The following is a 15,767-nucleotide window of genomic DNA, read 5'->3' on the forward strand; positions in this document are numbered from 1 at the left end:
GGATCACAATCCGGAATCTTTGGACAAGGTACACTCTGAAAGTGGAAGAAATAGTCAGTCCTATCCAGGGGCCATCTGTGGTCATCTCAAGCCAAAAAGTTATTATGATGGATGCCAGTGCTTGGGGTTGGGGTGCCAATTGGGAAAAGAATCTGGCTCAGGGAATGTGGTCCCTGAAGGAGGCTGCAAGGTCTTCCAACTGGAGGGAACTAAGGGCTGTAGCAATGGCTCTGAATTCCTTCTCACAAGACATCCACGGTTGCCATGTCCAGGAGTTGTCAGACAATGGCACAACTGTGGCTTACTTAAACAAGCAGGGGGGAACAAAAAGCAGAGCCCTGCAGCTATTAGCCACTGAAATTCTGGAATGGGCCGAGATGCAATTACTATCCTTATCATCAGTCCACCTAAAAGGCACGCTGAACGAGGTAGCAGATTTCCTGTCCACACAAAACAGGAAGCAGACCAGGCCCTAAATACGAGAAGTATTTGCCCTGATTGCAGAGAAATGGGGGAATCCCCAGGTGGATCTTTTTGCTTCCAGAGAAAACACAAAACCTCCTCTGTTCTTCTCTCTTCACCGACATGATGGATCCCTAGGAGCAGATGCTCTGGCACATCCCCTAGGAGTATTAACTAGGCTACGCCTTCCCACCATTTCAGACGATTCTGAGGATGTTAAGAAAGGTAAAAGAGGAGAAAGTTGCAGTCATTCTAATTACCCCCTTTTGGCCAAAAAGGGCCTGGTTCTCCAGGATTCTTCGCTTATCAGTCAGACCATTTTGATAGCTTCCTCTGAGGAAGGTTCTTCTGTCTCAGGGCCCAGCAAACTTCCCAGATGTAGCCAGGCTAATGCTAACTGATTGGTATCTGAGGGACAGCTGCTGAGAAATAAGGGGTTTTCAGAATCTTTAACCACTTTACCACCGGAGGATTTTCCTACTCTACGTCGTCAGACCTTATAGAGGCACAGTGAGCAGTGGGCAAGTGGTTAATAGCCACCCTACTTTCCAGTAGGAAAAAGGTCACTAGGGCTATTTATGCAAAAGTCTGGAAGGTTTTCATTTCCTGGTGTCATTCGGAAGGTAGACCCTTGGAAGACTTGTCTTCAATTCTGGAATTTCTGCAGGCTGGTGCAGAAAAAGGGCTTGCAATCAGTACTGTTAAAGTTCAGGTGGAGGCTTTAGGAGTTTTCTTAGAAAGATCTACTTCCTTGGAGCCTTTGGTTGCAATATTTTTTAGGGCTCTATCTAGGAACAGGCCAGTCCAGGTGAAGAGCTTTTCAAAATGGGATCTTTCGATAGTTCTTCAAGGATTGACGAAAGAACCATTTAAGCCTTTGGATTCAATTTTACTGAAAAATCTGACGCTCAATAGGTTTTTTTTTAAGTGTCCATTACTTCCGCGAGAAGGGTCATTGAGCTTCACGCTCTATCCCTCTAATGGCACTTTTCCACTGCAAGTACCGGCTCGGCTCTACTCGGCCCTGCTTGGCCCGGTTTGCTTTTCCACTGCTGGTACCGCATGGTACGGTGTTGGAACGGTTCGGTACGGTATGGTTTGCTTTTCCACTAAAGTAGTACTAAAGTTAAGTAGGTGGGATAACAACGATTCTCTGACCAATCAGTGGCTAGTAGTGACTGCATGCAAAGGATTGTGGGATATGGTACTGGTATGGTACCTCTTGGAACCACAAATCGAGGTGGTACTGTTTTAGAGAGCCGTACCGTTCGGTTCCATGCAGTGGAAAAGCGCCGCCGTACCGTACCTTACCGAACCGTTCCTACACCGAACCATGTGTTACCAGCAGTGGAAAAGCACAAAAGCGAGCCGAACCGTTCGGTTCCATGCAGTGGAAAAACGCCTTTAAGAGAACCTTTTCTGTCCACTTTTACGAATAGGGTCATCCTCAAGACAGATCCAAAATTTTTCCAAAAGTGGCATTGGCCTGAAACTGTTCTCAAGACATTGCCCTACCAACTTTCTGTTCAAAGAGAGTTATTCACAATTTAGATGTAAGGAGAACTCTTTTGTGTTATCTGAAGGTAACAAAAGGTTTCAGGTCATTCGACTCTGCAAATCTGCAAGGCAGCCACGTGGTCATTTTTTTTTTTTTGACATTTGCTCATCATTACAGATTGGATCTTTGATAATCCAGTGATCAGGCCTTTGGGAGAAAGGTCCTGCAAGTCGTTGTCCCTCCCTAATGGGTAAGTGTCGGTTATCCTCTCAGGTGCTGTCCTGAAAGACATTTGGGGAAAATTCAAGTTAGACTTATCGGTAACTTGTTTTCCAAGAGCCTTTCAGGACAGCAACGACCCACCCTTACCATATGTATATTGCTGTGATTTACGATGATGTACAGTACTTATGTGTGCCAGGGTGGGCCGGAGGTATTCTACTATGACTGACATTTGGTGGGGAGAAGCCTCCTTTTAAAACATTGCTGGGAGAGGTTTTTCCTTAGATGGTGGGAGGAGCCACGATCTCTCAGGTGCTGTCCTAAAAGACTCTGTAAAAACAAGTTACTGGTAAGTCTGACTTGAATTTTTATGCTTTTTTTTGGACAATTTGTTGTTGGGCAGATTAAAAACTGCAACTCTCTGCTATATATTGCTATATGCTTTTCTGCAGCTTCTCCATTAACCACTTGCCGACCGCCGCACGACTATTTACTACGGCGGTTAGCCCCTCACAGGCAAAGCGACGTAGTACTATGTCGCTTGCCTGTGAGGCTCTAGGTGCGCTCCCGCTCGCTCACGGACCCCCCCCCCGCTCGAGTGACCGGCGGACCCGATGTCCGCCAGTCACTCACGATCGGCGGTTACACCGGGAGAAAGGCAGGTGGCTAATGTAAACAAAGCCGCCTGTCATTCTCCCGTGTAACAGCACAGATCATACGGTCCTGCTATGTAGGACCGTTGATCTCTGCTGTTACACACACAGCCACATCCAATCACAGTTAGAAGCACGCCCCTAGGGACACACTTAACCCCTCCCTCTCAAATAAAGTTAACCCCTTCCCTGCCAGTGTCATTTTTACAGTAACAGTGCATTACCGACATGATGGATCCCTAGGAGAAGATTCTCTGGCACATCCCCTAGGAGTATCAACTAGGCTACGCCTTCCCACCGTTTCAGACGATTCTGAGGGTGTCAAGAAAGGTAAAAGAGGAGAAAGTTGCAGTCATTCTAATTACCCCCTTTTGGCCAAAAAGGGCCTGGTTCTCCAGGATTCTTCGCTTATCAGTCAGACCATTTTGATAGCTTCCTCTGAGGAAGGTTCTTCTGTCTCAGGGCCCAGCAAACTTCCCAGATGTAGCCAGGCTAATGCTAACTGATTGGTATCTGAGGGACAGCTGCTGAGAAATAAGGGGTTTTCAGAATCCTTAACCACTTTACCACCGGAGGATTTTCCTACTCTACGTCGTCAGATCTTATAGAGGCACAGTGAGCAGTGGGCAAGTGGTTAATAGCCACCCTACTTTCCAGTAGGAAAAAGGTCACTAGGGCTATTTATGCAAAAGTCTGGAAGGTTTTCAGTTCCTGGTGTCATTCAGAAGGTAGACCCTTGGAAGACTTCCCGATGTCCGCCAGTCACTCGCGATCGGCGGTTACACCGGGAGAAAGGCAGGCGGCTAATGTAAACAAAGCCGCCTGTCATTCTCCCATGTAACAGCACAGATCATATGGTCCTGCTATGTATAGCACTGATTACTGTAGTAATGTCACTGGTAACCCCAAAAGTGTCAAAAATGGCAGTCAAGGGTCCGATCTGTCTGCCGCAATGTCGCAGTCCCGCAAAAAAAAAAGAAAAAAAAAATCGCAGATCGCCGCCATTACTCGTTAAAAAAAAAACAATAAAAATTACAAAAATCTTTCCCTTAGTAAACGCAATAACTTTTGCGCAAGCCAATCAAAATACGCTTTTTGCGATTTTTTTTTACCAAACATATGTAGCAGAAATCAAATTGGCCTAAAATGTTAAAAAATTTAGATTTTTACATTTTTGGGGGGAATTTCATATAAAAAAATGTGAAAAATATTGTTATTTTTGCAAAATTGTCGCTCTTCTTTTGTTTATAGCGCATGATCAAAAAAATCGCACAGGTGATCAAATACCACCAAAAGAAAGCTCTGTTTGTGGGAAAAAAAGGACGTCAATTTCATTTGGGTACAGCGTCGCACGACCGCGCAATTGTCCGTTAAAGTCACGCAGTGCCGAATCGCAAAATAGGCCCTGGTCAGGAAGGGGGTAAAATCTTCCGGGGCTTAAGTGGTTAAAGTCTATTGAACCAAAAAAGCAAAAAAATAAAAAAAACACAGTTTTGCGTTGAAAAAAGTAATTGACCCTTTCCAAATACGCAGCGGCTGAGAAAACCATAGATGTGAACGTGTCGCATAGGAAACCATGTTAAATGAACTGTGGTGCATTTTTGCAAAAAACACCAAAAAATGCATAGGTGTGAACCAGGCCTAAGACGTTTAGTAGCAGCAGCATGATTTTTTTTGTATCACCTGTCATAATGGGGTTAAAAAAAACTAAAAAATAAGCCCTTTATAGTACAAAAAGAGTAGATAATCGCTACCATAAGGGGTTCCTTTATACTGTGAAACAGTGAAAGTAAGAATATATGTAGCACCCTCCTAGGTAGGTGCTAGGTAAAGGCATCTATTGCTCCTTCTGCTTATCAGGGGAGCCTGATCTGTTCGGTTGCCTGTTGCATGTTCCCAGGAGTGATTCACTGGGTCTGAGGGAGTGTCCCCACTGTATCCAATGAGGTAGCTTGTTGGACAGTGGAGGAAACCCAGCCAGTGACACTAGCTTTTGTGGGAATCCCAGTGGGAGGGCATTCTTGCAATGCATCTTGGGATTGCTCATAAAAGCTGGAGAGAAATGTGACAGGGCGTCTTTGGCGGGAAGCAGAGTCCCCGGAGGAGGCTGACGGCTGTCTCTCCTCCTGCCGAGAGTGAGGAAGGTGATCATAGGCAGTCGGCCTAGTGAACCAGGTGTGGAGCTGAGCTGCAGAGGATCCAGTGGAGCTGACGGTGGAGCTGCTGGCAGAATCTCCCTGGAAAAACGGTGTCCGTGAGTACCAGGAGATTTGCCAAAGGGTCGGCCCAGGAAGAGGGACCACTCCAGTGAAGTCAGAGGATCAAGGGGTCAGCTCACACAGAGTGTTACAGTAAAGGGGGTGCTGTGTAGAAAACCCTGAAGAATAGGGACAAAGGGGGTACCAAGTAGGGCCCTGAAAAGCGATTCACAGAACCATATAGTTCATCAAATTCTTCTTCACTGCAGTGAAGCAGCGGCCTTGCCGCACTCAGCGATACTTAGAAGTCCCAGCAAATTGTGCATAGTTATTCAGTTGGAGTATCCCACTCATCCCTTCTCCTATCCAAGTTCTCAAATAAAACCACAAAAACCAAAACCTCTAGACTGTTTTCTGACTGAGCCAAGTACTTTCAAAACGCTATATAGTCAAGTTGTTACTATGGGTAACCCAGGGGAATCCGCAACCAGCAGCCCCCAAGGGAGTAGTGCTACATATATATTACTTATTGTAACAGAACCACGACCCACACTGTGCTTGTGGGCTTTCGTCAGTATATGGCTTCCTCCAGTCTTGAACATAAGATATCAGATATTCTAGCCGCCCCCATACAAAACTAGCCGAGAATAGCTTGTATGGATCTCCAACCTCTATTGAACAAATTCACACCGAATATATACACCACACCAGGTTAGGTAAGCCTGATCACATTATCATATGCAGAAATTGTGTACAGAAACATAATTAACCTGAACTAATTATCTAGACATCTGGACAGAAACAATAGGTGAATGGGAATGCAGACCCAGACAATGTTATAATTAACATGTTAGTTAACTCAGCACTGCAACAAGGCTAAAACAAAATACAATACACATTATCCTAAGTGTAAACACATCCCCACAGTAGACAATAGGTGAGTAAATCAACACAATCAACAATGTGTGGAAGACAGGTGGGTTGAGCTGATGATATTAGAATCTGCTATGAGTCTGACTGTGCGGGGCAGTCTCTTATTGGCAATAGGCAGCTAGGCCTTAACATGAATCCTAGGTCTAGACAGTGGCGTCACTATGGGGGTGCGGTGGGTGCGGTCCGCACCGGGTGACACCCGCCAGAGGGGTGACACCACATGTTTCCCCAGCTGCCTGCAGTGAGTGCAGTCTTCACTTGTCACTGTGTACACTGAAGCAGTTGAAGCTTTCGGCCGTAAACCGCCCCCTCCTCCTCTTGCTATGATGTTTTCCTTCCATAGACCTTACTTCTTTTGGGTGCAAAAGAAGTAAGGTCTATGTAATGTACAACCTATTATATAGGATACAGAAGTTAGGACTGAACAGTATCAGAATTATGTAATGTACAACATAGAGTATATAGTGCAGGGGTAGGGAGAATATAATGTACAACATAGAGTGTATATAGTGCAGGGGTCAGGAGTATGTAATGTACAACATAGAGTATATAGTGCAGGGGTCAGGAGTATGTGATGTACAACAGAGTATAAAGTGCAGGGGTCAGAAGTATGTAATGTACAACATAGAGTATATAGTGCAGGGGTCAGGAGTATGTAATGTACAACATAGAGTATATAGTGCAGGGGTCAGGAGTATGTAATGCACAACATAGAGTATATAGTGCAGGGGTCAGGAGTATGTAATGCACAACATAGAGTATATAGTGCAGGGGTCAGGAGTATGCAATGTACAACATAAATTATACAGTGTAAGGGTCAGGACTCATAATATTGGTATTCAGTAATCAGCAGTAAAATAAATGTTTTCATGAGACAAGTTGCAGAGGTCCCACACCACTGCCTCCCATCTCCTGAGACTGCACTCAGTGACTTGGGTGTGAGACTATACAGACATATCCCTCCACCCGGCACAGCCAGCAAATAACAGAGCAAGTAACCCCGGGAGAATTGTTCTGTCAGAGATCTTACTAGACCCGGGCATGGAGCAGGAGATCCAAAGCACATACCCCAGGTGCCTAGGTCTAGTAACGTCTATGGTAGAAATCAACATTTTGCTTCCAGCTGAACCCCAGAATCTCCATAAATCCAGTCTAGAGACATAAATTGTGTCTGCAGCACAGAGAAGGAAGATTATCCGAGAGAAATACAGGAATACAGGACGGGGAACACAGCTCAGGAAAGTAACCAGGGTATTACAGGCTGATATCACCCAGTCCCCGCCCTACTCTGGACCAATCAGTGATCAGTATGGGTGGAGGAATGTATTTAATGTTATGACCCACCTGTGCTGATCTTTGTAGGAGTGTCCTCCTCTATAAATGTCCCCGTTATTCCATCCTCCTCCATAGACTGCTGATCATCCCTCACATATGTCTCTTCTTCTTCTCCCTCGAATTCTAAATCAGTTGGATCTCCACTCTAAGTCAAGAAAATGAAAGAATATTATCTGTAATATAAAAGCTCTCATAGGAATCATCTGCTTTACCCTCAACTTTTACATTTATCAGCTCTTCACTCTAACCAAGAGGATGGATAACAACATCTACAAAACATAAGAATCATTTTTGCGACTCCAAAAAAAAATCCAGATATCTTTTCCATGAATCAATGTTCTATAAGCTCCAGTCTACCAACCTTGTAATGGTTGGGAATGGAGTAACATCTCTCTGGTGGGTTCCTGGTATTAGGTGGCTCCATCATATCATTGTGTCTTTCTAAAAACTTCTCCATCACTCCATACTCCTCATCCTCCTCTTTATACTCTTCTTTAACATCAATATTATCATCTCCGAGGTTTCCACTCTGAATATATAATAAAACATTCATTGTAACAAACATACTGTATATAAATCAGAACTACCAATAATTGTCACTCATCTACCTGATGATGGTGAGGAATGGTGTGACCTTCCTGTGTGGAATCCCGGGAATACAGAGGACGGGGACATCTCTCTGGTGGGTTTCTGTAGCTGGATGACTCCACCATGGTGTCCTGGTACAAATCTTTGTGTTCTTTTGGAAACTCTGACTCCTCCATCACCCAATCCTCATCATCCTCCTCTTTTATCTCTTCTTTAACCTCAACTTTAGAATCTCTCAGGTTTCCACTCTGAATATATAATAAAAATGACATCAATGGTAACAATGCAGATAATGTACAGATCCTAATGATACTATCAGTGATTGTTCCTCATCTACCTGATGATGGTGGGGGATGGTGTGACCTTCCTGTGTGGAATCCCGGGAATACAGAGGACGGGGACATCTCTCTGGTGGGTTCCCATTACTGGATCCATCTGTAGGAAACACACACACTGACTGAATACATTGTTTCTGTGTTTATCAGATGATGGGGGATCTAGGTGGATCCTCTGTACTGCTCTCTCCTTTACAATAAAGTCTCCTCTTACCCGGTGATGTGAGGGACGGCTGATTCTCCATCATGACGTCCTTGTAGAGATCCTTGTGTCCTTCTAAATACTCCCACTCCTCCATGGAGAAATAGACAGTGACATCCTGACACCTTATAGGAACCTGACACACACAATGATACAGTCACCATCCAGACACATCCCTTGTCTGTTACTGGATAATGTCCCAGAATTCCCAGCACCGCTCACCTCTCCTCCATGATCTCTCTGGTGACTTCTAGAATCTTCTTTGTATTTCTCTATTCTATCAGGGAGGGAGGTGGAGGCAATGTGATGGTCATATGATCTCAATACTTCCCAGGAAGAAAACTCTAGATCTAAACACAAATAGTAAAACCAAATGAAATTCCCAGAATCCTCCTCACCTCACCATTCAGGTCCCCATTTTATTAAAGCCCCACCTCAGGATGAGGTATAATTTACCCAAGTAGTAAAACAAAATCTTCTGCGCTCGAGTGATGTCTGATGGAGTGAAAAGAGGTGCACTACAAACTCAGGTGTTGAAAGAGCTATCGGTCTTACTGCCCCCTTCAGGATCAAGGGTATCCAGAACCAACTGGTAGAAAAGACAAAAAAGAAAAAGAGGGGCGCATTGACCTAGTGCATTACCATAAAACCATTTATTTAAAATACTAAAAAGTGTACAAAGTACTCACAAGACTGGTGTGATACAACACACATCAACATAGCATATGAAATCTCCAAGGTAGCCAAGGTCCCAAATGTAACGAATAGACATGCAGATGGTCGCATGGGGCTGCTGTGGCTAGGCTGACGCGTTTCAGGGGCGAACCCCCTTCCTCAGAGCCAGAAAGAGTGAGCAGCACTCTTTCTGGCTAGGGAAGTGACAGGGATAGGAGCGGAGATGACCCATGTTAAAGCCGAACTGTTTTAATGTAACCGCCGCAAGTATAACATTACACACACTACCGTAATAATTTTATATCCTCCGAGCATGCGCACTTGTCAACTTCTCTGCTGTTCAATTATGTATCTGGGGCTCTGAGCATGCGCACTGCTACGCTGCTCAGCTGTTTCTGACAGGAAGTGACGAGGAATGGAATTCTAACGAGGTATGGTTTTCTAACGTTACACCGTCTGGTAGTGTGAACACTGCCTTGTGCTGTGTGTGTATGTACTGTATATCCTTCCCCTTTCTCTCCTCCCTGAGTGTGTATGAAGAGGCGGAGCTCCTGCTGAAACAGCGGTCGGAGGAGGAAGCTGAGTCTAGGAGGGAGACTGACAGAAAGCCCAGCAGACTTGCAGGAGTGAGCGAGGAGGATCCAGTTCCTTTGCCATCGGAGGTGAGGAGAGTGTGAAGGATGTTTGTGACTCTGGTAGCTGAAAAGCTGGGAGTCATATTGCTCTGGTGAGTGGGGAAGCACTACTAAGGGGGCGCCCTCACCATCACATGTGTAAGAGGTGGAAGAAGGCGTGGCTACACTACAGCTGGCACAGTTTGGAGCACGGAGAACTTTCACACCTTATCAACTTTTCATTCATTTGTGGACTTTTTAGAACAAAATAAATTTGTTGAAGTAGATGCAAAGTGGAAGCAGTGGACTTGCAGAGAACACAAAATATTGTATGTTTCCATGAATTTGCACAGGTTTTTAGCTCATTTAATATAGCAGAAAAGTATATAATTATATATTATATAAATTATTTCTTATAATATTATAAGAAAAAGAAGTAGATGCAAAGTGGAAGCAATGGATCTGCAAGGAGTGGCATTTTGAGCACAAAGCACTTTATGTTGTAGGTAAATTTGCACATGGTTCAGTTTACCTAATGTATTGATAAACACCATAATATCAATGAAGTAGGTGTAAAGTGGAAGCAGTAGATATGCAGAGAATATTATTTTGAGTCCCTAGCACTTTATATATGAATGTATCCACATATTTTAGTGTATTTGTGATAATTTATGTGCACACACAATAGGACAGCGCTGTGACACATAATGCTCTTCTAGTTGATAAAGGGAATACTTACCTTTGTTACAGCAGCAGTCCGGTATAAGTTATTTTTGTAGGTATTTGAGTTGTTACACATAGCGCAGGTTTTTATCCATTTATATTGGTGACATAATTGCTCAAATCTGGGGATCAGGAGCCATTTCCACCCTTTACTCTCGGCTGGGGTTCTTTGTATCCATATAACAGATGTTCTACATGCAATCAATTTTACTGCAAAATCAAAGGTGCCAAAATGTCTCCCCCCGAGCAGTAATATATTTCTATTCCCCTTGGTGGGAGTGGGGATGACCCATCTATAAGGAACCAGACACTACCTGCCTGGAGTTTGCATGTTCTCCCTGTGCCTGCGTGGGTTTCCTCCAGGTACTCCGGTTTCCTCCCACACTCCAAAGACATGCTGGTAGGTTACATAGTTACATAGTTACATAGTTAGTGAGGTTGAAAAAAGACATCAGTCCATCCAGTTCAACCTATGATGTGTGTGTGTGTGTTTGCTTTTAACCGTACATTGTATACCCCTGTATGTTGTACATTGTATACCCCTGTATGTTGTACATTGTATACCCCTGTATGTTGTACATTGTATACCCCTGTATGTTGTACATCGTATACCCCTGTATGTTGTACATTGTATACCCCTGTATGTTGTACATTGTATACCCCTGTATGTTGTGGTCTCTAAGGTGCCCATCTAATAGTTTTTTGAAACTATCAATGCTCCCTGCTGATACGACTGCTTGTGGAAGAGAATTCCACATCCTTACCGCTCTTACAGTGAAGAACCCCTTACGCACTTTAAGGTTAAACCGCCTTTCCTCTAGTTTTAGTGAGTGGCCACGTGTCTTATTGTATCTCCTCTCTCTGAATAGTTTGTTCCTTATGCTCGGGTCGCCAGTACAGTATTTGTACATTGATATCATATCCCCCCTCAATCGTCTCTTCTCCAGAGAGAATAAGTTCAGTGCTTGTAGTCTTTCCTCATAGCTGATGCCCTCCATTCCCCTAATTATTTTTGTTGCCCTTCTCTGGACTCTTTCCAGTTCCAGCACATCCTTCCTGAGGACCGGTGCCCAGAACTGGACAGCATACTCCAGATGTGGCCGGACCAGAGTCTTGTAGAGAGGGAGAATAATCTCTTTATTTCTGGAGTGAATCCCCTTTTTTATACAACCCAGTATTCTGTTGGCTTTGTTTGCGCGGCTTGGCATTGCATGCCACTGCCAAGCCTGTTGTCTACCAGTACCCCCAGGTCCTTTTCCATCTTAGACTCACCCAGAGGTTCCCCCCCTAGTGAGTAGCTTGCTTTCTGGTTTCTGGCCCCCAAGTGCATTACTTTACATTTTTCAACATTAAACCTCATCTGCCATGTAGTTGCCCACCCCATTATTTTGTTCAGGTCCGCTTGCAAGGTTTCCAAGGTTAATTGGATCCTGTAAAAAATTGGCCCTACCGTGTTTCCCCGAAAATAAGACCGGGTCTTATATTAATTTTGGCTACAAAAAAGACACTAGGGCTTATTTTCAGGGGATGTCTTATTTATTTACGGCATGTACAATAATTTACATTTATTCAAAAACAGTCATGTCACCACGACGATCTTAAAGTGGTTGTAACCCTAACAAAACAAAAAAATCCTGATTCTTTAAGGCATGATAGACAGCACAGTGCTTGTATTGTGTCATTTACCCCTCTCTTTGTTCTAAAAAAACCTGAAATAAAACAATAAAATGTTTTTTAAAAAGTTTATGTGTCCCCTGTCTCCTCAGGAGTCAGCATTAGGACATTCAGTAATCCCAAAAATAAACCTTGATTAAAGGCATTATAAAATTATATTATCAGTTTTGTAAAAAGATTATAGAGTGTGCAGTGTGTCTCTTTTTGTAACTTTATAGTAGAAAATACCTTATTTACTGTGCCATTGGGTGCTCACATGACCCACCGGAGCTCTTCTTCCCAGCTTTCAGCACTGCAGAGTGAGGGGCCACTGACGTAAACCGCGAGATCTACCTCAGGTCATATGAGCGCCCAGCGTGCTGTAAATAATCTATTTTCCACAATAAAGTCACAAAAGGAGACACACTGCACATTATATAATCTTTTTACAAAATGGATTAAATGTTTTTAGAACGACTTTAACTAGAGCCTATTTTGGGGGTAGGGCTTATATTGCAGCCATCCCCAAAATTAACGCTAGGTCTTATTTTCAGGGAAACAGGGTACTATGTATGTATGAATGTGAGATTGTAAGCTCCTTGAGGGCAGGGACTGATATGAATGTGCAATGTATATGTAAAGCGCTGCGTAAATTGACAGCGATATATAAGTACCTGAATAATAATAAACATACATACACACGCACAAGGCCGTGTTTACACTACCAGACGTTTCTCGGGGCTACAGTTTCTCTAAACTCCACAAGATGGTGATCTCACTTCTACCTAGACAGGAAGTCTCTATGGAATACAGACAGGAAGTGATGTCAGTTACAGACAGGAAGTTGAGAGGAGACATTGGTGAAAGTGGCAGCAGAGGAGGTAATAAGATCTTATTTTCTATTTACACCCAGTAACCCCCCGTCATGTCCGTCCTCTTCCTCCATAGTCACTGTGACGTCTTTCATCTCCAGCAGATGATGATTACCTCCACACCAGTTATTGTGTCCCTGATCACCTCTACACCAGTTATTGTGTGAGGAGGAGACCTGGAAAAAGTGTTGCTGCAAAAAGTAATATGCCCCAATTGTCCCCCAAATAAAGAGTACCTGTCTCCAGCCCATCTTAATAACCGAGTACCTGTCTTCAGCCCATCAGAGAAACCCAGTGCCTGTTTTCAGCCCATCAGAGTAACCGAGTACCTGTCTCCAGACCATCTGTCTCGTGGGGTCATTTTGTGGGCATTTCTAATGTGCTGGTGCTCCAGGACCTTCAAATGTGTGATAGCTTGTTAGAAAATTAAGCCCCGTACACACGCACCGATTGTTGGCCGTAAATTTTCGGCCAATTGTCAGCTTGTTAGTATGATGCTTCCGACAACCGACTGCGACTTTTCGGCCGAACAAAATCTGGTGTGCATGCTATAAAATTTTTGTTGGCCGTCAACAGAACGGCCGATTGTTCGTCAGTCAGTACAGATTTCGGCCGACAAAAGTCAGATGAGCAAGACTGGGCATGCTCAGAGAAGAAAAAACACACGAAAAGTAGACCAGAACATGACATCACTTCTGCAGTTGGTTGTTGTTGGCCGACAAAATTGGTGTGCAGTCTAGAGCACATTTCAACCAACACAACAACACTGGACAAAAGACAGCCGATCGGTCGGCCAACAATCGGTGCATGTGTACGGGGCTTTAGAAGTGTAATTTATGCTCCTAGAACGCCTGAAGGTGCTCCTTGCATGTTGGGCCTCTGTATGTGGCCAGGCTGTCTAAAAGTCTCACACATGTGGTATTGCCATACTCTGAATGAGTAGCATTTTGGGGTATCATTGCAAGTATGCCTATGCCGTGTGTGAGATATAACTATCATTTCCTTAATTTTCCTAAGAATTGTAGGAAAAAATTACAACTTCAAAAAACTCACCATAAATCCAATAAATTCTTTGGACTGTTTACTTTTCAAAAAGGTAATTTAGGGTGTATTTTTACTGTCCTGATATTTCAGGGCCTCAAGAAATGAGGTGAGGCTGTCAGTACATCAGGTGTGATCAATTTTCAATGCTCAGTACCATAGCTTGTAGACGCTATATCTTTTACAAAGACCAAATAATATATACTAATTTGTGTTACTTTTACAAAGGATATATAGCAGTATAAATAATATAGGGCCACATTTTTTAACGAAAATAACTTACCTTATTTATTGGCGTATAACACGCACAAGCATATAACACGCACCTACACTTCAAGAGGGCAGTTTTAGGAAAAAAACATTTTAAATATTTAAAAATAACAGTACACTGCCCCTTTCATTAAACAGCCCCCCTATACATTGCACAGTTCCCCCCATGCACACTACATACCCCCTTTCATTACAAAGCCCCCTTTACATTGCACTGCCCCCCTGAAGTCCCAGGAGACCCCCAGTCTCCTGGGACAGCCCTGAAGGCGTACTCTAAAGTAAAAACAAAATCACTGCCAGCCCCATTCCATAGATACTTCCTACAATGTGTCACTGTTATTGTTGTAAACCGATGCCTCTAATTACCTCAGTAGCTCCGTTCTTTCATGGCCGGTCATGTGACTGCTCTTCTCTGACGTTTAATGGCTGGTCATGTGATCGCTCTCCTCCACCAATCTGAAGCTACATTCAGAGGAGGAGGAGGAGTGGGAGGAGGAGAGCAGCCAGCAAGAACGAAGCTAACAAGGTATTTAGAGGCAATGTTTTTCAATGACAATGATATCATGTAGTAAGGATCTATAAAAAGGGCTGGCAGTGATTTTTTTCTTAACTGCAGAGTACGCTGGCAGGGCTGTCCCAGGGCCAGGAGAGGCGGGGCGAACCGCCCGATCCCCGCCCCCCCCTCTTTGGAATAAAAAATATCGGCGTATAACACGCTCTCATTGTTTGTACTATGTTTTCAGGGGAAAAAAGTGCGTGTTATACGCCGATAAATACGGTATTTGTAAAATTTTATAATAGAAACTAAAAAAAACGGAAAATTTACTATCAAATGCTTACTGTAATTTTCCTTTCCTGATGGACTCCATTGCAGCACACGTATGGGTAGCTCCGCCTCCTCTCCTACCCTATAGGACCCCACTCCCATAAATTTTTGCTCCAAGCCAGGAGCCGTGTTCCATAAATAGACTACTCCAGCAGATGGGAGGGAACTCCTGCTGCCATGGAGTCCATCAGGAAAGGAAAATTACAGTAAGTATTTGAGAATACATTTTCGGTTTTCCTGACAGACTCCATGGCAGCACACGTATGGGAAATAACTAGCCATACACAGCCGGGTTGGCAACTACTGGTCAAACAGAAAACAGGTTTAATTTGTACCATCAACAGACAAAATTTTTAAACCAAAAGTGACCGAAGACAAAGAAGCCGGTTCAACACAATAATGCGTCATGAAGGTATTAATCGAGAGCCATGAGACCTCTCTGCAAATGACTTCAGGTGCAACATGAAGGGAAGCCGCCCAAGACGTGGATATCCCTCTGGTGGAATGTGCAGTCACCACTTCCGGAGGAGCCAGTCCCTTGGCTCTGTATGCCCACTGGATGGTCTGAACTATCCAACTTGCTATTGATCTTAAAGATGCCCGCTTGCCTTTTTTGTTCCCGTAGAAGAGCACGAATAAGTGGTCCGACTGGCGAAATGGGGCAGTG

At 43.9% G+C, this 15,767-nt stretch overlaps 3 protein-coding genes across 3 annotated transcripts in view; 2 read left to right on the forward strand and 1 right to left on the reverse strand.

The window, feature by feature from the left end:
- Positions 1-15,767, forward strand: part of LOC309550686 (uncharacterized protein) — an 801,473-nt gene that overhangs the window by 725,136 nt on the left and 60,570 nt on the right. The gene's annotated exons all lie outside the window — the stretch shown is intronic.
- LOC309550702 (uncharacterized protein) overlaps positions 1-15,767 on the reverse strand; it is a 975,511-nt gene that overhangs the window by 556,188 nt on the left and 403,556 nt on the right. The window contains exon 4 of the mRNA XM_082251036.1: positions 7,910-8,137. Within this exon, the coding sequence (XP_082107162.1) occupies positions 7,910-8,137 (228 nt within the window). The remainder of the gene's footprint in view (positions 1-7,909; positions 8,138-15,767) is intronic.
- LOC309550720 (uncharacterized protein) overlaps positions 1-15,767 on the forward strand; it is a 590,048-nt gene that overhangs the window by 310,911 nt on the left and 263,370 nt on the right. The gene's annotated exons all lie outside the window — the stretch shown is intronic.

The sequence above is a fragment of the Pelophylax lessonae genome (genome assembly GCF_965119305.1).
Source record: "Pelophylax lessonae genome assembly, chromosome: 3".
Classification (NCBI taxonomy): domain Eukaryota; kingdom Metazoa; phylum Chordata; class Amphibia; order Anura; family Ranidae; genus Pelophylax; species Pelophylax lessonae.